A 27,093-nucleotide genomic window follows, 5' to 3' on the forward strand; every position below is an offset into this window, starting at 1 on the left:
TTCATGGAAAAAATTAACATTACAAACAAAGACAAATAAAAACAAACGTTTGCGTTTCCAAACAAACAGAAAACAAAGTACAAATATTTCATAGTCAAGAGGACAGTTTCCAGATGTCCACTCGAACGACAGAAGCAAAAATTAAACTGCTGACGTGAAAATACATTACTATGTCAACTGTACAAGTTAGTCACTGTACCTCAAGAGCATACCTACTATCTGAGAAGAAAAAGAAAAAAGCTATGCACTGTGAAAAAATATTCTTCCATGCAAGTGGAAGCTGCTGTCCCTTTTACTAAACTCATTTCCTATAACATTAAATAGTGATTAGCAGGCTATAGTTAAAAAAAACAACATACAAAGTAACACCCAGAAGCTTTGGGAGAGAACTTGTAAAACATCAAAAACAGCAATTCATAGTTATTGCTTCAGTCCATTTCTCAACTCCCTTTTACAAAAGCACAGGTGTGTTTTCCTACAGAGTCCTCAAGGGTGTGTGAGGAATCCTCTCCTCTCATTTGTCATGATACAAATCACAGTTTCATCTTTCTAACTGACTACACTAAGTCTTACGCTTTATCCTGCTTTCCAGATAAATCCTACTCGGTTTCTACTGAAGTGTCCTGCATCTCATGCCAGTCACGTAACATCAGCGGGGACCAGGCGGTGACTTGGGGAGCTCCTACCGGCAGCGAAGCTCACGAAAATTCACTTCAGGGTTTGATGAAGTTAACAGTGTTCAGGGGTGGGGTTGGGTGGGGTGGGGGGGGAGCTGGGCTCGAGGTGCAAATTATGAGGACAGGAGTCTCTTGTTTCACTTCATTTTCCCTTTCTCTCTGGCCAGTTCAATTTTCTCTCTCTTTTACCAGGGTGGAGAAGAAGGCAGGACTTGGGACAGAAAAGGCATGCTATCGACTGGCCTCATGGCGATGTTGAGCGGACCGGCTATATTCATAGGCATGGGGGTGGTTATTGCGACTGGGTGGGCAATATTCATGGGCGCCGTGGCCGGGATGTTGACCGAGGCGATGTTGACGGGCCCGGTGATGGTGACCGGGTGCTGGAGGCTGACTGGAGATGTGATGTTGACTGTGTTAGTGCTAATGTTCATTTGTGCAGCGATGGTGACAGGGTTGTTGTTGGAGTTGCCCCGGTTCATCGCCGTGGTGATGGGGGCAGAAACAGTCACAGGTGTAGCTGAGGCAGAATTACAGACTTCGTTACCGTCTGGACAAAAAAACAACAAGATACTTCAGTATTTCTTATATTTCTGTATTTTATACTTTTGTTCAGCAGAAACTTAAATGTTTGTTCACTGGTGGGAGATCAAATCTGTAAATCTAATGTAGTATAAGATTTTAACATCATATGTGATGTAACAACCAGGATTAGAACAGGGCTTTATACATGTTTGACTAACATACTGTCCTCATGACTCCTACAGCAGTTCTGTGCGTGCTGAGTAAAGAAATACTAGAATAAGGTTTTTAAGTAAAATGATCAACATAAACAGTGTCTGTAATTCTCATGCTCCATTTTCTACTTTTACAGCCTGTTCCAACAAAGTCCTGGTTGGTGGTTTGGACAAGACTAGTACCTTTGTTACAGGTGTTAAAGTTGGTCTGTCCGTGAGTCTTCAAGTGGCTGGTGATGTAAGCTGCGCTGAGCATCTTCCCACAGATGCTACAGGTCACCTTGCCTTCATGTCGGATCATGTGGGAGCGGAGTCTGTCTTTGGTGGCGAAAGCAGAGGTACAGGCCTGCAGCAGCACAGTAGACAGGGTCAAAGGTCAGGAGACAAAAACAACAGCTCTGATAATAATAATAATAATAATAATGATGATGATGATAATCTGGAAGCTGACAGTAATGACTCTTACCGTTACTTGACATTTGAACGGTCTTTCTGAGGAATGCACATGCTTCACATGGCAGCTCAGGTGGTCTGGCCTGGATAAAAAAAAGAAAAGAACAGCAACATTTAAAGATTGGACAGTGATGCAGTGAGCTCCATGAGTTGTAGGTGAGACAGAACATACGTAAAGAGCTACAGAGAGCTGTGACTCAGATTCTTGGATTATATTCATTAACATTGACATTTTCTACAGTAACTTTACATTTACTTTAAATGTGAATAACCAGTAAGGCTAAAGTATGAGTTGTTCAAAAACGTGTGTCTACTGACAGTAAGCACCACGTCAGAGCACAAGCACACATGAAAACTGCACTGAGTTGTGCTGTACGACCTTCCTATACCTCACCAGTGCAGTATCTGCAGAAGCAGAGTGATGTGCTCTGTTTGCTTTGATAATGAGGAGACAGCCACTGAAAAAAAATCCCTAAAATTTCAGTCAATGACCGTTAATTCTCCATGATCAATGGTGCGTGAATTAGTTTGACCTAGTTTCAAAAACGCACCACACACACTGAAATGGTGATTTTTTTTTTTTTTTTTTTTTTTACATTGTCCACTTGTTTTCTATCAGTAAACTGACAGCTTGGCATTACAGCACATTACTCCTGCTCATTTTCTAGACATTTTCCTTGACATTACTTCAGGAGACACGAGGGGACAGTTAATGAGAGTCTCCAGAAATTTAGTTGGTAGTTTCTGACTAAAGTCCTGGACTGAATTCGCAGAACATGTCTGAGGATTAGGGGGAGAGTACATAGACCACAATGTTCATTTAACTTCATTTATAACACGAGGCCGTTCAATCATTGTATTTGTGACAGTGCTATCCTAAAATAAAGGTGTGGAGCGTATTTTACTGTCAAACCAGAGGTTAAATCAACAACAAACAAACATGGCTGACAACATATTCCAGCGTTTATCTGCTGTATAATTTACAGAGTTCACTGCACATCAGCATTTGCAAGAAAACAAGTCTTTGCCTCTTGACCTTTACAGTGAAACTCCAGCATTCACAAATTCTTCTTGGCACCAATCCTCCTCTGTCAGCTTGTTAATTCTAGTGAAGCTGTGAGCTGAATCATGTTGGAAGTGCTATAATGGAGTGAGTAAGGGCTACAACACTGGCAGCTGCTCCCAAACCGGAAAGTTTCATGCTGCTGGACTTTTTTTTTTTTTTTTAAATACAAATGAGAAGAGTCAAGTGGAATCTTCTCAGTGGTGCCATGAACCGGAATCAAGACTTTTTTTTTTGTCCCCCTGACGAGGAGAGCAGACTCCAGACAGTGCCTGCCTACAGATCTGGCTGAGTGGCAGTGACTCAGTGCCCTGTTATTCAGTCCCCATTCTCACTTTCCAGTATGCTGATGAATCCCTGCCCCACGTCACTGTGTTGGAGGCATGCCTGAAACTGCCATACACAGCACAGTGCTAGTGTTACAGCCTGGCCAGGGCACTCTGCTGATGTGTTTGTCAAAGTTGTGTTGCAATACAGAACTCATATGCCATTATCAATATTCTTTGCTCTTGTGCTGCTGCTTTACATTCACCACAAGATGATGTGGCTCATTTAAAAAATAAGGAAATGTTTGTGATGTAGATAAGCTAAGTAATGAAGCGATTATGATCCCTTCCTAAACAACACTTTTATTCATTAGATAGTAAATGTGTTGACCTGAACATTTCCACATGGTTCACTGAATTCCCAGGGGAAAGAGTCTGTGACATGCTGGCGGGAACCAAAGTGACAAGTGACGCCTCCCCCTCCCTTGATACTTTACCACGGGTGTTCCTACATGTGCGACTGTTTAAACTTGTGGTTGAAATGGTGTGTGTGTGTGTGTGTGTGTGTGTGTGTGTGTGTGTGTGGGGGGGGTCAGTGCAAGTATAACTCTAAACTGCTTGGCACAACTATAAACATTAAGGCACAGCTACGTAGACAGTACATACGGTCACGGCTCTATATGAAGTCATGCTGTGACTGAATTACCCCAACACTGCTGTTCACATACAAGTCAGCACAACTCAGACAGTTCAGTTCTGCTAAAGAAGAAAATGTTCACTGCCGAAAAAACTTCCTAATGAACAGCGAACATGACAGGTGGTAATTTTAGAGTATACAAGGTTACACTTGTGTCTAGCAAGTGTGTGTTTTATATGAAACACAGCTAAAGCTAATTTGCAAGTGCCAAGCAAATAGAGCAAAATGCCATGTTTGTTAGAATTTGTTTATCATCATGCTGTTTTTAAATTCCATGCAGACAAGTAAAGACTTCTTTCTTTGACCCTGGAATGTAACCATCAGAGGGTGAAATTACTTTCTGTCTCCACTCCCATAAGAATAAATTAGATCTCAGAAGCATACTTCCTGTTTACAGTAGCCTGATTGAAAGCATATGAGTAAAGTGGAGCAGCCCCCATTTTCCTCACCAATCTAATATTTGCTATTGTCACCGTGTATTGTCCTTGTTGCTGCGACCACACACACCTCTGCAGATACATTAGGGTTATAAGCCACCTTCTCTTGCTGCTGAGCACAACAGGCAGGGGTTCACCGACCTAGACACCCTCAATAAGACACATCCCAAACAGAGCAAAGCAGTGATGAGGACAGGGCACCCAGCTGGAGAAGACCTCCACTTCTGTTTGTGGGTGTGCCTCAAGGAGAAGGTTTACTGAATTAGCTGGGTAAGTCTGGTCTAAGAGGAACATAAGAACTTATTCCACCACCTTCAGAGCTATATGAGGAATGTACAAAGACATCTGAAACGAGTAATACAATCTCCCCATGAAATGTCTTGCCAGCACTAAACAGCCATCCATTGCTCGGTGTGCGCTGCTCTGAATCCTTCTCCCCATTTTGTACATCTGTTCACATACTGCTGAAGGTTTTAGAGAGCTATATCTCACTATTAAAAACCCATCAAAAAAAACCCAAAACATTTAGTTGTTGTCAGCTGTGTAACCTTTAGAAACACTGGGAGTGTCCATTGTTTCCACTGAAGAAGTGCTTCCTATTTCACAGTGCCAGTCTCAATGCTTGAAGCTGTTTAACTTTAATGTGTCCAGAATTCCTCACAGATCAAAGCTCCCAAAATGTTGTCCTTACCTGGAGAAGCCTTTCCCACACACAGAACATACGTAGGGCTTGTGGACTCCCCCGTCATGAGAGCGAACATGGTAGGTCATCCGGTCCTTCCTTTTAAAGCGTTGCTGGCAGATGGGGCACTCAAAAGGCTTCTCGTCTGAATGTGACAGCTTGTGGCGATTCAGGTGGTAGACATCACGAAAAGCCTTGCCGCACATCTCGCACCCGTGGTTTTTCTTGACCGGTTTGGCGGGTTTCTTGATGACATTTTGCTGTGGCAAGTTGCCCATTGCAGATGATGTCATGATACTTGTGCCTGAGGAAACAGAGGTGGTTGCTGTGGAGAGGATGCCTGCTACTGTGGAGATGTAGGAAGGGTTGCCGTTGTTCTCTCGCGGCATGGTGGAGATCATGGGTACCATGGTGGGGGCTGTTTGGGCTGTCTTCTTTGGCCGTGACACCATCTTGATACCGGTGTGGCTGGACTCATGACGTCGCAGGTGGTAGCTGTCACGGAAGGCCTTGTTGCAGTAGCCGCAGACAAAAGGCGTTTTGCCTTTGTGTTCCTTCTTTATCACGGGCATGTGTGGCCGTGCACCTCCGCCGCTGGCCACATTATCTTTCAGGAGATCGGCAGCGCTGGCGGGAGGCTTCTGGTCAATTTGGATGGGCAGGACAGGCTTCTGATCAACTTGTTCAGCTCCTGCATTAAGAAGCGGTAGCAGGCTGTTCTGGGCCACCTGGTGTTGGTGGTGGAGGGCTTCATTGGCCTGCTGATGAACAAACACACACACACAGATAAGTTTTTGGTTGAGCCACGATAAAGTCCTTTTGTTGCTAAAGTTTAATGAGCATTAAAGCACTACAACACTGAAGGGTGATCATTAATTCGACACAACACTGCAAACTGTATATTATATACTCTATACAATATTAGAGATTATAGTTCTAAAGCAATAGGAATTCCCCACTGTATCATTACTTTCCAAACTCAGCATGAGAAATATGACAAGAAACCAAGTGCTGGACCAGCTTTAAGTCCATGAATACAACAAGGGTCAGGTAGTTAGAGAATACAACATGTGTACTAGATCTGTCATTAAAGAGGTTGATGCAGCATGTCAGTAATGCTACAGAATCCACATACACTGGATAAAAAATGATCATGATGATTCTGATTCATCATGTGACTTAAGAGCGAGCGCACCAAATTAGAGGCATGGCAGAGTGTGGTTTACCTGCCAAGAGCAGGCTGTGAGCTCAGCAGAGGACACACACACACACACACACACACACACACACACACACACACACACACACACACACACTAAACTAATAAAAAAAGGCACTGCTGCTTACTGGCCATTTGGCCTCCTACATTGTGTTAGTGGGGTTTTGTAAATCATGGCCCACTGCTGCCACAACAGAAGTGACATGAAATGACTGGATGCAATTAGCAGCAGCAACAACCATGTGTACATTGGGTTTCTCATTTAAATAATCACACCTCCAAACTAAGGAGGGCAGACACACACAAACACCACGTGACCTAAAACAAGTTACATTTTTCCAAGAGAAACTGCTAAAATAATCAGGCAGCTCCTGCTAAAAATGATTCAATGCTTTTTGTTGGGGCATGTTTTTCACTTGGGGGGGGGGGTTAATGACAGCCAACACAGGAGCACTCCAATAAGGTTTGTACCTAAAGCAGAGCAAAACAAAAAAACAGCACAATGCATCACAGAGAAAAAATACTCCTGACAACCACGTACTTAATGCTGATACAATGTAGATACAACCTTCATCATTTTCTACCTCTACTGCAAAAATAATGATGGCTTTTATTGTAAGGCAGCTGCAACCTATTTATACCATTAGGGTTTGACAGCTTAGGTTGGTTATGTTGTAACCAAGGCAAAAACTAATTTTACACTTACAGTACAAAGCTCAGTTACCCCTCTACATGACTCCCAGAACTATTCTGCTTCAATCCATAGAGAAGCAGACACAATCAACAGGAAGAGACGTTAATGTTGAATCACTGATTTCTATTAATTCAGATTCCTCTTTGGGTTTACTTCACTGCTTCAGTTTAAGCAGCTGGGGTTACCTCTGCTGTCAGCCCCCTGCCGCAGACAGCAGGTTTTTCATGATATCTAAACATAAAAATCGTATCACAGTTCACACTGTTCCTTCAGTAAATGGACACATTCACAACGGTGTTGTCAACCACCAGCAAGAAAGGGCAAGGTGAAATACTTGACCTTTCCCTTTGAGGTTCAATCATCCATCGAAGAAGGCCAGCCAAGAAAAGACTTGCAAAGGAGGAGGCAGGGAAGAGAAAAGAAAAATGAACTACACAATGTCCTCCTTATGTCATCTAGCCTATTGTGAAAGACACAAATCTGAGCAGTGATGCACTTGGGCCTCAGCAGGGGATCTTTGTATGCTCATCTTCATTGATTTGGCTCATCTATTCATGAGACAGGCACATTGTTTACCCACACACTACTCGGCTAAACTAGTCGTCATTCCCCCGTATGCAGTCGGACCTGGGAACTCGTGGAAAATGCCACCAAGCCCACCCATCCATTTGTCCAAGCACCTGCTCTCACTCGCCACCTTCCAGGATTAGTCACCATCATGCCAATGCTAACCCGTCCACTGGCACACCAAGGGTGGGGTTTGGGGGTGGGGGGGCTTTATGTTTGGGTGGGGGGGGATACCAGCCGGGAACTCTCTTTGTGAAGCTTGTCAACAGCAGACATAGTCACTGCAGACAGCCTGGCCTCTATACAGAGGTGCAGGGCCTGTAAGCTGCTGTGCTTTCATGCAGCTCTGACCATTTTGACACAAATGTGCTCTGACAACTGGGACTGCTCCCTCATAAATAACATCAAAATGGAGGGAGTGTCCTGATGGCTCCATGGGCCACTGTAGACTTGAATTGAGCTCATGCTTTGAGTCAGATTATGCACCGTCTTTCTTCAATCTTTTGTGTCGCTCTCTACAGCTGCTTGCCGAAATCACAATTTATACACAACAAACAAACTATAATTGATAATAGAAAAGGGGGAGGAGGGGGAGGGCATCGTACAGCTACAGAAAAAACTTAAAATAGTAAATATCATTTAGTTTTTCTGGTACATGCCAAGTCTTCTCTTTTCCCAAAGTCTACTACTCTGTTGCAGGCTGTTGTTTACATGGACCAAAATCTTTGGCTGCTGCTCAGTTTGCTGAGTTGACACAAGTTCTTACAAAACATCACTTTGGTAATGTTTGTAATTCTTCTGTGTATTTTCATAGCCTGGAAAGCTATATGAAAACTGCAGGGATTCAGTGTCCTGCTTGTTGATGCTGTAGGTTGCAATTAGAGCTTTTTCAGTTCCTCTGGGAGTGAGCAAAATGCTTAGAGGATGTTTTGATATAATAATTCTTTCACCTGGGGCTAGACTGAATTATATAAGATATAATATCAGCTGTTTCTAAACTACTCCAAACTTGTTTGCATTTAAGACAACATGTATTGCACAGTCGTGTCCTACGAAGACGTATTGTATCTGATAAAACACTCGGATGGTAACTTATGAAGACAGACAACATTTTAAAAAGTGAGCCTGATGACATAAAGTAGATTTGTGATGTAGCATACATATGGTACAGGCTAATAGGTTATTTCTTGGTATTACAGCTATGATGAAGTTGCATATCCTCTTACATTACAGAGATAGAAGCAGGACAAAAAGAACGCCTCTCTGCTGTACTGGATACCAAACTTGAAATATTATGTCAAACAAACAACTTATGAACAGTTACCTATAGTGTTCTACTTTACACACACACACACACACACACATCTGGTGAGTGATGATGATGTAAAACAGGGGACCCCAAAGTCACCCATGATCTGAACCTGTGTTATGCAGTAATATTCACATTCCACTGTTATCAGCTTTTGTTTACAACTACAAATCTGAAAGATGACGTACTTCTTTCACTGTAGATATTTTGGCCTGTTATTGCAGGAAAAGCACAGGTGTAATTGATAACATTAAAAACTACTACATACCATTTAGGTAAGTGAGGTCCACGACCGTGGTTTTCTGCATGCTGGCTCACAGCTCAACTTTTTGAACCACTGATACTGAAATTGGTTTCACCTGAGCTTTTCGTGTTATGACGAATCTGCCTCAAAATGAGCAGTACAATATAGAACTTTTTTCCTACCCAAAATTTTAAATTTATTACGTTTACTTTAGGGCTACTGACTGGCAAAAACATGAACCTGTAAAAAAAAAAAAAAAAAAAAAAGGTTAACGTCTGAACTTAAAGCTAAATTCATAATATATTTTACAACAGTAAATCAAATTGCTTTGTGTAATGCTAAATGGGTTGATTGTAATGATGAAGGTCTAATAACAACCCACTGTAAGCTGCACAGCTCAAGCGTCAGTGACTGACAAACAAAGCTGAACATCCGACAAATTAAACACCCTGGTGGTTTTTCAGTTGGTGGAGAACAAACTGGAGCTAAAATACTGAACTTGTATTGGGTGGCCACAGACATGGCTGAAAATGAATGATATTGTTGCTTCGTGTTTGCTGGATGTGTGAGTTAGCCACAGCAACTTGGTGGTTGTGTATCAGCTTGACTTGGTGTGTTTTACCTAATGGTAAAGATGATTAATGTGATTTCAAATGTTTCTCTGATGTCAAATTATCACTGAACTGAATGTGAATATCTAAAATCTAGCTTTACTTACATTTGACCATTTGTTTACTGTATTAAGAAACAGATCTACACAAATGCAAAGGTGCACCACCAACAGTTTTCTTTAAACCATGACTTTATGTCTTGCAGTATCTTATAAGGCCAATGTTGTTAGGTTAAGATGAGTTGATTTTTTAAATTGTTTAACATGTTTAGTATACAGTGTCTACCTGTTGAATGTCATTTTCTTTTAGACACTTCAGAACTTGTCAGCTTAGTGTTTTGGTAAATTATCCAAACTCCTCCGGAATGAATGAATACATGAGATTTTTTATGACTTTTTCTGTGTTGTTATAAAAAAGTTAATGCAGTTTCAGGCAAAGAGTAACTGCACTATGACTTTATGACTGTTTCATTCAGAGCCACACTGGTCTAAAAAACATGATTCACAAGGGGGGGCTTTCACTGTAGTGCAATGAATACTGCATTTTTAATATACTGCACATTTGTAAAAGACAGGGGAAGATACAGTTGCACCTGTGGTAAGCCTCAACAATATGGTTAGTTAACAACGGTAAAATCAGTTAAATAAGAATAAGTGAGTCGTCATCTTTTAATTCAGAACAACTGATTAAATACCTTTTGAAAAAAGGTAACACAGTGGAGCACAAAAAACCTAAATTGTTGCAAAGCAATTGATAGTAGCTGAATAAAAATTGCTCCCCAAATGATAAGTGCACACAGATTTACATGACACTGACATAGTAACAGTGTGAGATACATAATACATGCAGGGCCTCTGGCTAGATGCCAGATACTGCACAACAAGCCACAAAGTCCATCTGCTTTTTTCATCAGGGAGAAATAGTGCTCAAAGTTGTGAGCAAGCGATCTGTCTCCGACAACAGAGCAAAATGTTATGAATGCCACAAAAAACATGATGCATCCCTTAAGCATGTGATACGTAACTTTGTCACAGCATACCAAGGCGCACTATTCATTTTTTCCAACTCTTGCTTTAACACTAAGCAGGGGAAATGTTAACACTAAACCATTGATATCAAGTTTTACCCACAAAAATCTTAAATAAGAAACATTTCAATTCTCCAGCATGAAACCATCAGGTTATCTAATTTACATCTAAGCCTCCCCTCCACCATATTCCATCACTGTTCTCTCTAAGCACCAGTTTTAGAATTTTTTATTAACATATTTACATGATCAATTATCAGTACAGAAGATGGCAAGAGACCCAAAGTAGACACCGGTCTCTAAAGATTGTACACATTAGTCATAAATATCACTGGAAAGGAACTAAAGAACAGTGCTGCTACAGCAACTCTGCACCTGCATCTGCTCCCTCAGTCACAATCAACTCATATGAAGATGCATTAAAAATAATCAACTTAGCAGCCACCAACTCTGTCCTGAGCACGTGAGGGTGTAGACATGATAGTTACAACACAAAAAATATATATTTTTGAAGAATATCGAACTGCTGCAAAGTTGAATGAAGAAGTTTTTCCCATGTGGAGTTTGTTAGTCCCGCCACAACATCCTGAGCACAACTTCATTGATAATACACAGAAGAATCCCCATTTACGACTGGGAAATACACCTGAGGCTGTAGAGTGGCGATGTATTGTGTATGAGGGTTGATATCTTTATTAAAACTGACATAATTAAAATAAAAAACGAATAATTTCAAATATGCCCTCTCAATAAAATATAAAATATCTGCGTATTGTAATTTTGATTATCGCACCAGGCTGATTTCTTCTGTTAAGTGAGGCCATGGGAATAAAATATTTCATTCATGTCATTGAACAATAGCCTTCCATCTTTGTACACACAGAAAATCGAGGCAGATATCACTCTCAGCAGCCAGACCCGCTTTCTGGCTGAAAAAGGGGGTTTATAAATTGCGCAATGTCGTTGCTAATTTCAAATCTGCTTCTTGGTTGCTAGTGTTAGCTGATGATATGAGCATAGTTCAAATTCCTTTCTACCGCGCTCACCAGAATAAATAGCGAGTTAATAAACGGAGCTGTGCTGTACTCAGCTTGTTATCAAGTCGTGTAACGTTAGTTTTGCGAGCTCATTACGGCAGCCTCGCCCAAATTAAGCTAAATTAGCTAGCGAGTTTGATGAAGGCAGCCTAAACATCGTTAGCTAACTTGGCTAGTTACTGTCGAACCGGCTGAGGCAAGCGGAAAGTTCACCGCGGACTTGCGGATCGTTGTTAGTAAATCTCAGCAGCTCATAACCTAAGTATTCACTTATTCAACATTTAACGGAATGCACCACTTTACACCAACGTTATCCACGGTAATAACCACATTACAATGAAAATCTTCGCCGGCGTTACATCTCATTATCCAACAGCGTCCGATCAAAGCCTTCAGTCAAAGGGGGAAAAAAAACAGGTCTGTCTCGATTGTAACGGTGCAGTGGCGTCTCCAGCTTTAACGTTACTTCAAATGATCTCGCATGTTTTGCTGGCTTCGACTTGGCAAACAAACTTAAAAATCACAATCGCTGTCGAGATATTGTTTATCCGTCATCTAAATATCCCGACAATGTACAAACAAGCCACGTTTTTCAAACATTCGTTCAGAAAAATTGATTTTTTGTTCTAGCGTCATTCCCAAGCCTCACAGCTGGAAGCCTGGATTCATATACCATTGTTTTGCTTGGTTACTTGATCTTGGCATTACTCGTTTAAAAACTGGTTTTACTGCGAACATAACCGGTGCTTACGCTTTTAACGGTTGTTTAACGAACTATCCCAGTTTCCCTCCTAAAGAGTCAACTTACTTGAAAAAGAAACGTACTCCAGCTCGGCTCCATTTCCACACTTACTAATTCTGTAGGAAACCTGGTAGAAGCCTACAACAAAGCAACCAAACATGGCAGCTGAAACAACTTCCGGTAACCTCAAGGGCTGAACCACTTTGCATACTATTTAGGGGGGAGAGTTAAATTTAGTTTGCTAAAAAGAAAAAGTGTAGTCGTTTATGCAGCTCATAAAGCAGAGATAAATAAATATGGACTGTTAAGATAAAATATCTTCTAAAATAAATTTGGAAGAGATTCTCAGAATCGTTGCTCTCCTTTCACGGAACTAATTTCATGTAGTTTAATTTCTAAACACCCCTCTGAATGGTTTTTCACTGATTCTGCGAGGGGCATTTGTTATAGTCTCCCACTGTCGCATGTGGTGGGGCAAAGATTGTGTTTCTGTAACACTCCGTTTCTTTTTGATAAGGAAACATTGGAGTGGGGAAGGGGTTTGCTCTGCTTTACAAACATTTAATCTGTTTTATTTCGTATAATGAGACATGTTTCACTTTAAAGGGGGCAAGGAATAATCCGCGTGCGTTCATTCATGGGCTGGGAATGAATGAAAACGTCAGAACCCATACATTGAACAGTGAATTGCTCCCAGTGGACCAAAATAACATTCATTCAGACTAATCCTGTGCTATGAATACACCATTTACATTATATAAACTAAAAATCCCCAGCACGTCATATTTTACAGTCTTATTTCCTGCAGATTTTTATATGTGTGCATTTACCCAGTAAATCTCCTGAGGTGATGTATGAGCCTCATCCCCTTGTTTGTCAGGTGGCAATAGTATCCAGTGGATGAATAGGTTGTTTCTAACGTTGTTTATGAGATATTTATTAAGATCCCTGACACTGACTTTTTAAATGTTGGGAATTTTGTTGGAAGTACAAGTGGAGTATGTGGCAAACAAACAAACACAATTTCTACTCAGCTTTAAGTACTTAGAAACAGGAAATTATACTTTTTTCTGTGTCTTGTCAATATACAACACATATCCTGTCAGCATTCTTTGTACATGTGGGTTTATTCATGACTCATCTGAGCACCAAATACAGTTTTGTGTGTGATATAGCTTTCATCATCAAATTGTATAACCAGTGATTATCTAACAAGTAGGGGTAGCTAACATCCAAACAGGAAATGTACACTGTACTGTAGTCATTTGTTAAAAAGATAGTATGATTTGAAATATTCCTATAAATATCAATACATTACTGCTGTCTCTTGGAGCAGGGTAATAAGCCTTTCTCAATGCAGGCAATATTAGGAATACAAGATGCCGGTCTGTGGTCAAATGACAACTTTAACCTTGTACACAGCTGAGTAAAAAGAACAAAAGTACAGAGCCTCTGGAGTTACAGGAACAGATGCCAGATGACCTTCATACGACCAATGGGCTCAGATAACTAAGACACACACGATTTTATATCATTGCAACATTTTTCATTCAAACCTGGTGAGAAATGTACTGTATATAATGTATAACACCTTTTCAGTTCAGACTGAGATGGTTAAAGTTGCTTTAGGTGCACAATTAGGTGCAAAAAAGAAAGTAAAAATTGTTAAAACTTCATTATAAGGGAGGAAAGTTTATTTACACCGCTGTGGGGATTCTTCATGTTACATTTTGAAGATCAGATAAGTCAATGTATTAAAATCTTCTGTGAAATCCAGACTTGTGTTTGAGCTGTAAAATGAAACTGGACACAGATCTGTGCATGAGTCAGTATTGTTGCACACTCTTTCCAGTAGCTTCTTTGAACTATCTGCTCGTTTGTGAATGGCTGTTCAGTGAAGGTGCCCCCATTGTACATTTCAATCTTTGTCCCACTGTACATTGAAAGCCTTTATTCACATACAGTGCAATGAACGTTTCAGGTAGAGTTAGGGAATATGTGTGGTCAGCCCATTCTGCCCTCATCCAGCTCAAAAGATACAATAACATCCAGCAACAGGCTCCACTTGAAAATACAGTTATGCAGATTGCTTCCTCTGACATTTTTCCAGTTTTGGATAAGGAAGACTCAGATTCTCCAAAGGTGAGCTCCTCCAGGACAGGAGAACATCATTATTACTACTTTTTTGGGGGGTAATTCCACAATGAATAATTGAATTAGGAGGTTAGTCTATATGTTAATTTGTGAATTCATTTATAATATGTGTCTCATTGAATGAAACTAAACATTGTGTGAATATGAGAAACTGCTGGTCACAGAGCTTAATGCAGTTTATTCTCTTATGGAATAGTATATAAAATAAATACTTTTGTAAAAGTAATTCAATTACACTGGTTCATGCCATATTGTGAGATATCAACAAGAGACAATGATATACTGAGAAAGCTGTATTATGGTATTTAATTACAAGGGATTTCTAGGTCAATATTCAAATCTAGATAACATTTGAAAGTGTGCAAACACATCTGGTTTCATGCACCTGCAGGAGGATTGGGTCATATTTAGGGCATTTCTCTTCGTGGGAGGGCAAAGTGTATGAGCAGCCTCTGCAGTTTTATTAAATTAAGTTATTGTAAAAACTTTATGCCTGGCTGCTGTAAATACTGTTTTCACTACTGTGTTTCCACAGAAATGGGAGACTGGTCCATTCTTGGCCGCTTCCTAACAGAGGTTCAAAACCATTCCACAGTGATTGGTAAGATATGGCTGACGATGCTGCTCATCTTCCGCATCCTGCTTGTGGCCCTGGTGGGGGATGCTGTCTACAGCGATGAGCAGTCCAAGTTCACCTGCAACACCCTCCAGCCCGGATGCAACAATGTGTGCTATGACACTTTTGCTCCGGTCTCACACCTGCGCTTCTGGGTCTTTCAGATTGTTCTTGTATCCACACCTTCTATTTTCTACATTGTGTATGTCTTGCAAAAAATTACCAAGAATGAAAAGGTAGAGGTCAAGAAGATTGAAGTGGTACCCAGGTCCTCGCCTGCACTCGACAGGGACAAACATATAGAAGGAGATCAGGAGTCGGGCAGTCCTTATAGCACGACCTACAACAACGAGGACTGGAGCTCACAGGAAGGGGAGTGTGAGGAGAGGAGCCAGCTGGAAGAGGAGATGAAGGAGGTAGGAAAGGACCCGACCGAGCTCTCCAGCCAAGTGCTACTTATCTACATCATACATGTTTTGCTGCGTTCCATTATGGAGATCATCTTCCTCATTGGACAGTATTACCTATTTGGATTTGAAGTCCCACACCTTTTCCGCTGTGACACCTACCCCTGCCCAAACCGGACTGACTGTTTTGTGTCTCGAGCAACAGAAAAAACCATCTTCCTCAACTTCATGTTCAGCGTCAGTCTCGGCTGCTTCATCTTGAACATTGTGGAGCTGCATTATCTGGGCTGGATCTATATTTTCAGAGTACTGTTCTCTGCGTGCTGCACATGCTGTGTCTCAAACAGGAACCCTGTGCAGGTGGACTTATACTCCGACAACAACCCACTGTTGCTTGAGCTCAAACACTCTTTACATGGCAGGGTCCTCCTGCAGACCACATCTACCATGTCCTGTGACAAGAACAGTGGCGTCCCAAACCAGACCCCAGCCATCTCATTCGAGACAGACTCCACACTGGAGTGCACATCCAAGAGGAATCCAGAAGAAAAGGAGCGCACCAAGACTAGGCTGCACAATATGGCAAAAATAGGAAGAAGCAAAAAGTCGTGGCTGTAAAACTAGAGTTTTCTTTTGTGTTATATTCTTTCATCCTTTCACTGGACTTGTGTTTCTCAAAATGGACTTGAACTGAAATCTTTTTGGGATGAGTCACTTTAAGTGAGCTGTGGTTCTGTGATCAGTGTATTTGTTTCTAGCCTCAGAAGATTTCAACTGTGTAAGTGTACTGAGATTTAATAGGCAGGGATTTTTGAGTGATTTGGAAATGATGCAATTTGTTTAACATTCTTGGTTCATCAGAGGGAAGCACTGATCTACAAATGTAGTGCAGCATTTTATGAAAAGTAGTTTCTGTAAATATATAGCCAAACCAATGTACAGGATTTGCTGTGATTCATTCATACTCATCTGCTCCAACACTTACACCACCTGAAGAAACATAAATCATATCCTTTGTGAACAGGCAAATGATGCGTTTAAACACCAGCAGCTTCACACTTAGTTGACTCTGATTTGGTTCAGAAGTGTCTGATTCTCATTGTTTTGTCCTTATTTTTGCTGCGAGAAGCAAAATTTCAGCAAAGTCCGTGGCGTGTCATGTGTATAGTATCTGTGCAAAAGTGTGACAGAAGGCCTGCTTTTCTCTGTGTGAAAGTGATATCCCATAATATATCAAGACTTAAAAAGATGCATGTTTGATCATTTGGATAATTAAACATTTATGACTGTCGATGTAAAAGTAAAAACATAGAAGGCTCAAACTAAGGGCAGCAGAATCACACAACGAAGAAGAATGAAAGTAAAACTGGGCACACTGGGAATAATTTACCTGTAACAGCACCGCGTGTTCTGGTTCAAGTAAGTAAAAACACCAGGAGGGGTCACTGCTGTCCAGTTTACACTGGTGCTACGTTCAGGGACTATTGGAACTGCTAAAATTCAGAGCCGTTTAGACATTATCGACGCAAATAGCGACGATTGTGTTTGTCCACGTGACATTTAATGATGGATTGCATTTCACTTTTTGGTATTGAATAGGCAAGTTCCCGGCAGTGAAGGAATAGCTTACTTCAGTTTAAAGTCTAGTTATAGGCGCTATTATACAAATGTATTACAGGCCTATTTATATTATTAAAAGCTTTTTGAAACCATTTATTTATTCATGTTTTATTCTTCTGCTGCGGGACTGAGTATCGGGCTACACACCTCTTTGTTACAGTTAAAACACAAAGACGAAATTACTTGCGTGTCTACAGGTCAGAATATCCGACCACAGTAGGCTGGTCGGAAAACGGAGTTTACAGCAAGCACTTGAATGCATCACAAGTACATTTCCTTGCACCTACTGTCAAATCCAAGGAGGAAAATACTGAAAACTTGTAGTGAGACAACAGCGGTGTGATTGGCGCGCGGTCTCAGGTAGGTCACTGTCATATCATACTGTCATGTTTACCTGCTGGTGTTTTTCATGAATGGCATTTCGACACTGTCCACTGAAAGTGTTCCCTAAGGCCGCCGGTGCTAGAGAATGAGGGCAAAGCAGCTTAAAGGGAAGAGCATTACGGCCAAGCTGTGGACGAGGCGCGGCGACAACCGAGCTTTGTGTGTAAAGTCATTTCATTAAGGCTGAAAAACAAGTGTGTTTTCTCATTTCCTGTTTCACACAAAGTTACCACGAGAATATTCACACATAGTAAAGTGACTGGAAAAAGCTCTTGGCTCTTTCACAACCTGTCTGACCTCAGGACATGTGATTAACGTGGATTAAGTGTGAATTTTCTCTTCATTGGTTCACTGAAACAAAGCAGGGGTGCTGCTTAATGCACGTGCAGGACATTCAGCTTCAGACGGAGTAACTCGTGCACAAATGTTGAGATGGTGTGCATCACTTTAGTGTTGATACTGATCATTTTACAGCAGGTGAGTTCACGGCTGTGTCGACGTGCAGGGCAACGTCACATGTATGTTGGCCTCGACGCGTCAGTGTATGGACACACCAGAGTATTTATGTCTGATTCTGTGATGCAGCTATAGGTGACGTCAGCTGATAGTATTTCCTTCCAGTTTGAATTAATTGTTTGTTGATACGGGAAAAAATACTATAGATAAAATAAATGAAAACAGTTGATCCACTTCTGGTGTCTTATTGAATCTCATTAAGTTTTTCTTTCATCATTTGTCAGTTATTAAGAAATAACACAGATCCAGCTCAGATCTGTTGTTGGGCCCAAAGCCAGAAATCCTCCAGTTCTTATTGACAGATACTAAATGAATCAACATTTACATCAATGAAACTACACTGATTACCTGAAGAGTGAGCTGAGCAGCAGAATATCTGAAATACTGATTATTGGTTGATATTGATTATTGAGACACAGTGAAATAACTGCTGGAACAAACCGACTCTTACTCTTGATTCTTCACAAACTACTTGATCCAAATTCTCTGAGCTTAATTCGCTCCAAATATTGATTTGATAGATAGAAAGTTGAAGTGGGACTCTCCTGTATTCAAAAGGCTGCGATGAGTTCACTGGCGGTCGTAGAACACAAATATTATTACCTTGATGTAGTAAGAGTGTCAGCTGTAAAAGTACTGGTTCTTCAGTCTATATGACATTATTATTTGTTTATTTGATTGATTGTTAATACTGATATAGGGATAAAGACGTCTTTACTTTAAGCTCTTCGGGCCTCCTTTAAATTAAATATCTTAAGGTAATCTCTTCCCGCACAGCTCACTGCTCAGGTCAGAACCTGTGATGAGGGTCAGAAATCTGTAGGTCTACATTTTTATAACATGTCTCCAGAGAAAAAAACAGACACAGAGACTAGAGACACATCCAACCAAAAGTCCAGCAGGGTAATAGTCGCTGAAATCAGGGAGACAGAGTTGTTTAAGAGGTTGTTAAACACAGTGAGACACTGGAGAGGGTCACGTACGATGAAATGCTCCGTGAGAGGACGCAGGAGACGCTGCTGCATTGACTGGAGGATGGAATAAAACTTCAGCAAATCTTCAAGGAGGTGAAAGGACTGAAGTGTGAGACAGACAGATAATGCTCTTCACATGAAAATCATGCATCTTGAAGCGGAATTAGAGAGGCGAGTGGAGAAAGTCTGTCAGACCACACGAAGACAGAGCAGAGAGAAACATATGGACAAAATAAAAGCCTGCCAGTATGAGAGGAACCAGCCAACTCAAACCATCGACCGCCTGACTTTAAAGAAATCAATATCGCAGCTCTGCAAGAGGAAAACTCCAAACACAAAACATGTCCTGTCTGGAGCAGAAGGAGGTCAAGAAGGAGGAGGTAGATTAGGATGGGAAGAAGAAGGTGGAGGAAGTGAGGGCTGAACCAGCACCTGAGCCTCCACAGGTGAGCTGTAGATGTACCAGTGAGCTGCCTGTGGGACTGATAAAGAAGAGGAGGGTCCAGTGATGTTTATAAAACCCAGACACTGACATTTCTCTGAAGGTAGTTCCAGAAACCCCAAAGATTCTTTGTGTAGATGTGACAGACTAATAATAATAATAACCAATAATCAGTTCATCAGTTTCTCAGTCTGATTGTAACGTTAAAGGTGGACTGGACTATTGTGGAGGGAGACTGATGATATTTGAACTCCACAGCAAAAAAACCCCACACGTCCCTTCAGCGCTCCTTCAGAAGCTCCACTGTGGCGTTTAATTAGTCCCAAAAGTCATGCACCTGAAAACCAGGTACGTGATTGGAACGCACAGAACAGTTTAAAACCATCCTCACGAGGACGTATTCGTGCCCTGCATGCATAAATATATCACAAGCACTGCTATGATGAGCGCAGTCCTGACCCCCCCGATTTTTTGGGGCCGCTGCCGATTCTGATATTAGGGAATAAAAAATTACGATAACCGATATATCAGCCGATTAAATTTTTTACATTTTTCAATTAAAAAAAAAAGACGAAATACCTGTCTTTGATGGCTTGAATATATTTCCAAACACTTGTTACAAAGATATAAATTGAAGGGAGAACATTTTACTATTCTCAAATGCTTTTATTATCAGAAAGTGTGTAGAACAAGCAGTTGCAATCATTTCCATGATCAATTTGTCCATTTCCTTTGTTCTTGAGTCATTGGGGGTCCACTTTGTGGTCCTATCAAAGGCTTGCATGAGTGTGGGCTGAGTCTGTGACTGTGACACTTTCTTTGATTGTGCCATCTTACCCTGTGCTTCCTCATAAACATCATCATGTTTAGCTTTAAGGTGCTGCCATAGGTTGGTTGTGTTTTTTGCTTTTTGCTTGCTTGATCCCTGGCTTAGAGAAGTTGCACAAATATTACAGACTGCTTCACCAGTGACATTCTTGGTGAAGTAGTCCCACACCATACTTCGACCTTCTTTTGCCATCTGTAAAAAAAACAGTAAGACATAATATGCATTAGTTAAAAAATAACTTTACAAATCTGTCTAGATATGTGCGCCATTTTTAAACTCAGACATTAAGCATTTGTCTTACTTGTGTTCACATTTGCCTGTTTCCATTTACAGAAGAGGATCTTTGTAGGAACACAACAGAACCGACAGTTGTCCATGATGAGATATTCTGAATTTGTATAGGATTAGAATCATTTACTCCACCTTTAAAAGAGATGGCTGTATTATTGATTTTGTTTACTTCTTTCTTACAGATGACATCACTGGTCCGTATGTCCTGCTCATCCTCTGTGGTGCTTTCATGATAGTTTATATAAAACTCTCCTTTTCCCGCTCTAAACAATTCAAACAGGTGAAGGCCTGTAGAAAAGGGCAAGCATGTTTAACCTAATAAAGAAAGACAAGGAGAAGGAGAAGGACTTGGGCAAGAAGGAAAAGAAAGACAAGAAAGAAAAGAAAGAGCGTATGTCCCAGGCAGAGTTAAAGAGCCTGGAAGAGATGAGCATTCGTAGAGGCTTTTTCCACCTCAATCGAGGGAGTTCTAAGAGGGAGTCTAGGAACAAGTTGGAGATCTCGAATCCTATCCCTATCAAGGTGGCTAGCAATACAGAGCTGTCCCTGACAGCGCTGGAGGCTGAGCGCCTTCATGACACACCGCAGGATGTGGGGCAAATAAGTGCAAGTACCTCTGGGGAAGACGTGAAGGGAAGTGAAGTGGAACCCAATCGGAGCTCTGTAAAGGAGAGAGCTGCTCGGTTTGGTGAATTGGCTAAATTGAATTCTGCAGGGGGGCAGAGACACGTGTCTTTTTCCCAGAGGAGCAAAGAGGACAATACTTTAGATGCCTCTAATCTTTCTAGGCAGAACTGGAGTAGGTCGTCTTTGAGGTCCCACACCGACCTGAAAACCACCAACATGGTTCAAATACCTGAGATGGTGGAGAAGACCTTCCCTGGTGCAGACCTCCAGCTGCCTGTGCTTGTTGCTCCACCAATACCAGATCCACGAGAGCTGGAGCTGCAGCGGCGCAACACTGGGGACTTTGGCTTCTCCTTGAGAAGGAGCACCATGCTAGACCGGCACTCTGACGGAGGAGTGCGTCGACATGTGGTGCACTTTGCCGAACCAGGTGCTGGGACTAAAGACAGGGCTCTGGGCCTGGTGCCGGGAGACAGGCTGGTGGAAATAAATGGGATCAATGTGGAGAACAAGAACAGGGACGAAATCGTGGAGATGATCCGTCAGTCCGGAGAGTCGGTCCGGCTGAAGGTGCAGCCCATTTTGGAGCTGAGTGAGTTGAACCGCAGCTGGCTGAGGACCACCCAAGGCATCAAAGACGTCTTTGATGTAAGTAGTACTGTTGCATCACTTTCAGTCCATCCATTGAACAGTTTCTTAGTTAAAGACACAAATTCCACATTTACTGATTCTGTTTCTTCAGTTCCATCACATATTCATTCCCACATGTCAAACTGTTGCTCTGTTGCTACGATTACACTCTGGCTCTAGTGGCAATTTCAGACTCTCCACATTTGTATTGCTCTGAGAAACAGATGTTTCAAGATCCACACTGTTTGGGTTTTTACAGGGGTGAAAGTCATCACCTCAAACGACTGTGTATGTCAGTATATTGGCATCATTTGGTAATTTCTTTCCTCTAATGTGAACTCACATATGTGGATTAAAAAACGTCTGGATTATGGATGGAACTGTATTGACACTGGTAATCTGCTTTTGTGTGTTTGTATGTATGGGGGAGTGTGTGTGTGTGTGTGTTTGAGAGAGAGAATGGGTTCTGGAGTATATATAAAACCCCCCCCCCCCCAGAGACCTCCAGTCTTTTGACACTAAACAATGGGATGCTGAAAGAAACAACGGCTCCAACGCCACCACAGGCCACGGCCATATGGTGGTGTACGACTTGGCTGGCTGCTCATTCACTTCTTTTCACTTGGATAATCATGTGCAACAAGTGGAGGAGCGTCAAGTTAAACTCTTTATTAGCCAGAACAGCTGACACCTGAAGATCTTCAGTGTTTTATTTAGTGGTTTAGAGACACAAACTGTTATCTGAAGCACGTCAGTAAAGTTTCACAGTGATTTTATAAAAATGTTGTCAGCATAAAGATGTACTTTTTATTCTGTAATCATAACATTAGAATAAAATGGAATAAAGAATATAATTTACTTTGCAGTAAGTTATGGTTAGTGTATTGACTTTGACACAGGTTTATTCAGAAGACAATAAACTGAGTGTTTTATTAACTAACTAATATGTAGAGTTTTTGTGTGATGAAGCAGATTGTCTCCATTCTGTCAGAGAACTTTAAGGTTGAGACCAAGAACAGATTTAAGTCTGTATGAAAGTTCAGTTCTTGACCCACGTTGAGGGGCCACGATAGACTTGTTGTTGTGGTACATAAATAAGATGTAAAAGGTTCACTGCACAAAGCTGCTGTACAGACACAGGAGACCTGACAGCACAGACTCAAACAATACTGGTGTATCATTAATGAGGCTCGCTTGTTTTGACAACCTTGTGTCTGTTGAAAGATACTATGGTTGTCAGATACTCGCTCATCCACTTCTGATGACACTGATCACATATAGACAAGTGACAGTGAAGCGGCCATGTTTTTTTATATGTGTAGTTATGAGTGTGAGAACATCATAACATACCATAGAACCATCAGGGATGAAAACATTAAGTTAAAGGAACAGACATCTCAAATGATGTGATGTCTGTATCTGTTTGTGTCACATTGTCTCTTCATGTGTCCAACACTTTTACTCATGTAACTATAATTTTGAATTACTCTGAACTGTGGGAATGAACGTGTCCACAGCCAGAGACACAGGTCATTTGCTTCCCTAGAGGAGACGCTTGTCTCCCGGTCTTACTTTGTCCTACATTTAACCAACCTCGATGATCATCATAAGACAGGCCATTTGAAAAAGTAGAAAATGTGCATGTGAGGCTGACCTAGAACCAACAGCACTATTTATAGGTGGTTATAATAAGATCTGGATTCTAGATCTAGAGCTCTGCACCACGGTTAGATACCATATGATGCAAGAACATGTTGGCTGAAGGGATTTAAAAGAATAGTTCAACATGCGTTCAGAGTAATACGCTTGTTTGCTGAGAGTTACACAGGACAGTCGATGCTAGCCTGTACGCTAACTACGAAGCTGTACCAGGGGGTAGTTAGCTTAGCTTAGCATAGCATGAAGACTTTTGTTTAGAGTTGTTCTGATACCAATACTAGTATTGAAAATGCTTCTGATACCGCCTTAAATACTGCATCAGTATTGCAGAGTACATGAGTCTACTCACTGATCCGAACCATGTCATTTATTAATAAACTAAAGTTTCACACTCAGATAAACAGGGAATAATTCTTCTTCACTGCTCTAAAACAGGAGGTGTGGTGTGCAGCTACTGTTTTAGAGTGACAAAGAAGAATGTAATTGATTTATTCTGAGATATTTTTTTATTCTGAGATATTTTTTTGGTATACAGCTGGTAAAATAATTGTTTAATGCACTGGTATCAGATCAGTACTCGGTATCAGCTGATTCACAAGTTCAGGTATCAGGAAGTAATAAATAGTGTTGGAACAAAGGTAAAACATCCCTCTGTCTGCACCACTAAAGCTCACTAATGAACAAGTCTGTATGTTATAGTCATGTCTAATGTAACTCATGTTTAAAAATGACCAGCAGTAGTGACTGTCTTGACTCAAACAACAAAAACTACCTGTTGAGTATCACGCCTCTCCATCTGTCTGCTGGGTTTGTCTTTTATGGTTTCTGATTACAGGGGTTTGCTCCAGGCTGTTTGATAGGCCCCTCCCCTTTATACACAAGACTCTCCTGCTGTCATAAAAGAAGGAATCCAATGTAAAAGTTGTGTTTTCCAAGATTTGCTTACTAGCTATTCAAAAGGCCAGTATTAGATAACTAATAATTACATTATTACATTAAATCTGGGCTAAGATTAATTAATTAATTAATTAGTATGCTAAGTATGCACAGTTACATGGAGTGTTTGATCATTGGGTGGCAGCCACTGTTCAAAATACATGAGGCCACAGCAGCTACTCTTCTGTTTGATCACCTCTGCCAAGGAGTTTTCACCGGTCTGTTAATCTGTCAGCAGGATTACACAAAGACTTTTGGGGCAGGTCAGGATCAGTTGCTTCTCTAAAGCCTGTGGAGATTGTTTGAGGTGTGTGCTCTCTGAGTGCCCCTCTGGGTTGTTGGTTTGTCAGCAGGATTATACAAAATGTACAGAACCAATTTGTTTTGGTAAAATTTGGGTGCTGATCCGTTTAAAGGGTGGATCTAGGATTTTTTTATTACTGTCCTGAACATTGAGGAATAAAGATCCGGACATATTCATGATGTTGAGATCTGTGACTTTGTACAGTTAGGTGCAGATCCACGTATTAATCAGGTCTGACAGGGGTTAGGGCGACCCTAACCCCTGGGTGACCCTAACCCCTGGGTGACCCTAACCCTAACCCCATGTGAAGGACTGTTTGGCCTGGCCTGGCTCTAGTAAATGCTGGTCGATTTTTCAGAGCTTTCAGTTTCTTTCCTGATTGACTGTGAGCTCTTCACCATACACACTTGTTTCATAGCACTCGCTCAGTCCACCACTGACTGATTTGAATCTGTCTCACTTTTAATAAGGGGAGGATTTGAGGACTTAAAGCTCAAAACAAACAAAACCAGTCTGGGTGGGAACTTATGGAGGGTTGTGTAATCCTGTGCAAACAAGGTGCAAAAACCATGTGCCCCTACCATACATCTGTTTATGTACAGGAACCCTGCTGTACTGTTCATATGTGAGCAGGTGTACACCGTGTTAGCAGGTCTGTGATCCTCCCCTCTCTCTCTCTCTCTCTCTCTCTCTCTCTCTGTATATAAATCAGAGGTGCCATCGATGTTCATGTGCCTTGAACAGGACAGTTCAACAGCAACACCTATATAAACTGATCTCTGCCTTTTCAGTCTGAACATTGTGATTGTGTAGTTCATCAAAAGTCAGTCACCCTCCATGCAGCAGCACTTCTCCATCTTGAAAACAGAGAGTGGATGTCAGTGTGGCCTGTGACTGACTGATGCTGCCAAATGTTTCATGTAATATCCCTGCATCACTTATCTCTCCATACATTTCCTGTCTCTGTGCAGACCAGACACAGTTTCATCATTAGGAAATTAGCAAATTGGTTCATCCACCGCTCCACCCCTCCACCCCACACCATCCAAGCTGCCCATTTAAATGACGTCATCCTCATTTCCAGGCTGGAGTTGCCTCTGTAGCAGAGAGCATTAGGTGAATTAGAAAGAGGTGGGGCTTCACTTAAGATGTTATTTTTCCTTCCCTCTCTTCTTTACATAAATATTTCATAATTTAATACTTTGACACAAGTGTCTGGCCTCCATCTTCGTCTCTGATATAATGTTGTCAGCTGAAGTGAGGATCTGTGGCTGAGGATCTCAGGCGCTCATACTCGACATTCTTGGGTGTGTCACTGATGGCATGTCTGTCAGTCAATGACACATAGACACTCACCAGACACACCCTCAGTGTCAGTCATGAGGAAGGACTATTTTAATGGTGTATCATTATGTGTTTCATAATGCTTTGATCACTGTCACATATACATATATATATTATTTGGTGGAGAGGATGAACTGTGCTGTTAGTATTTGTTGGTGCCTTCGTCATCGTCACAGCCAGCATCATCCCTGGTGTCTGTTTAAGTTGGAGATTGTCTTTGTCTGTTACATGAGTCCATTTGTATTTTCTGCTTCCATCTAATCACAGGAAGTACAGGTGAGCACACACCTGAGTGAAGTCTCTGCTTGTGCATCATGTCCACACGTCCTACTTTCAGGGAGAAGTTCTGATTTTCAGGCCTATTTACTATAAGTGAATAAAATCTGGGTCACATCCTGGAGTTTTAAGGGGACGCCAGAGTGTGATCCCATGATTCATTGCTGCTCCCAAAGCAATGCACGCTGGTCAAATGTCTCTTGTGATTTCTGTATTCTCTGGAGAATACACAGAACGGAAATCTAATCTGAAATGTTGAGCTTCTCTCAATAACTTTCATACTTTTATTTCATGATTAAACAAAAGAAGTTGGTGACGCTTTAAGATGATTGTTTTTCAGATTTTGCAGTTGTGTCTTCAGCTTTTCTTAGTTTATCTTTGTTTGTTTTGTCTGATTTAACTTTTCAATTGTCAGAAACAGCACCAAAGACAAAGAGTCATGAAAACGTGTATGTCAGAATATAATATCAGAATAATTTGGTGTTAAACTCTTGTTTACGATACACAACATGATTGGAACAGATTTCATATTATGGGAGATTTAAGCGGGTCAGAATCACAGTGTTTACAGTGTATAGAGTCCTTAATCTTTGTCTGCACTAACCATGTGTCGACAACAGTC

The 27,093-nt window shown here is 41.3% G+C and overlaps 2 protein-coding genes and 1 pseudogene across 3 annotated transcripts in view; 2 read left to right on the forward strand and 1 right to left on the reverse strand.

The window, feature by feature from the left end:
- Positions 1-6: 6 nt before the first annotated feature.
- On the reverse strand, positions 7-12,630 carry LOC111663824 (vascular endothelial zinc finger 1-like). Of its 2 annotated transcripts, none has more exons than XM_023418163.2 (5): positions 12,529-12,630; positions 5,022-5,773; positions 1,881-1,950; positions 1,598-1,760; positions 7-1,197 (listed from the first exon to the last, which is right to left on the reverse strand). In XM_023418163.2, the coding sequence occupies exons 1-5, from the start codon at positions 12,559-12,561 to the stop codon at positions 863-865; spliced, it is 1,353 nt and encodes a 450-aa protein (XP_023273931.1). In that variant the 5' UTR covers positions 12,562-12,630; the 3' UTR covers positions 7-862. The 2 variants fall into 2 exon arrangements, with proteins under 2 accessions (XP_023273931.1, XP_023273930.1); XM_023418162.2 differs by having other exon boundaries at positions 7-1,227.
- Positions 12,631-15,153: 2,523 nt separating this feature from the next.
- On the forward strand, positions 15,154-16,565 carry LOC111663842 (gap junction delta-2 protein pseudogene; annotated as a pseudogene).
- A 982-nt stretch (positions 16,566-17,547) lies between these two features.
- The window catches only part of LOC111663908 (unconventional myosin-XVIIIa-like), a 57,993-nt gene continuing 48,447 nt past the window's right edge, over positions 17,548-27,093 (forward strand). The window contains exons 1-2 of the mRNA XM_087177125.1: positions 17,548-17,619; positions 20,878-21,970. Coding sequence (XP_087033251.1) covers positions 21,002-21,970 — 969 coding nt within the window. The 5' untranslated portion in view covers positions 17,548-17,619; positions 20,878-21,001. The remainder of the gene's footprint in view (positions 17,620-20,877; positions 21,971-27,093) is intronic.

This window comes from Seriola lalandi, unplaced genomic scaffold, assembly GCF_002814215.2.
Source record: "Seriola lalandi dorsalis isolate HSWRI2012SDOR001 ecotype SW California unplaced genomic scaffold, Sedor1 jcf7180002054581, whole genome shotgun sequence".
NCBI classification, from domain to species: Eukaryota; Metazoa; Chordata; class Actinopteri; order Carangiformes; family Carangidae; genus Seriola; species Seriola lalandi.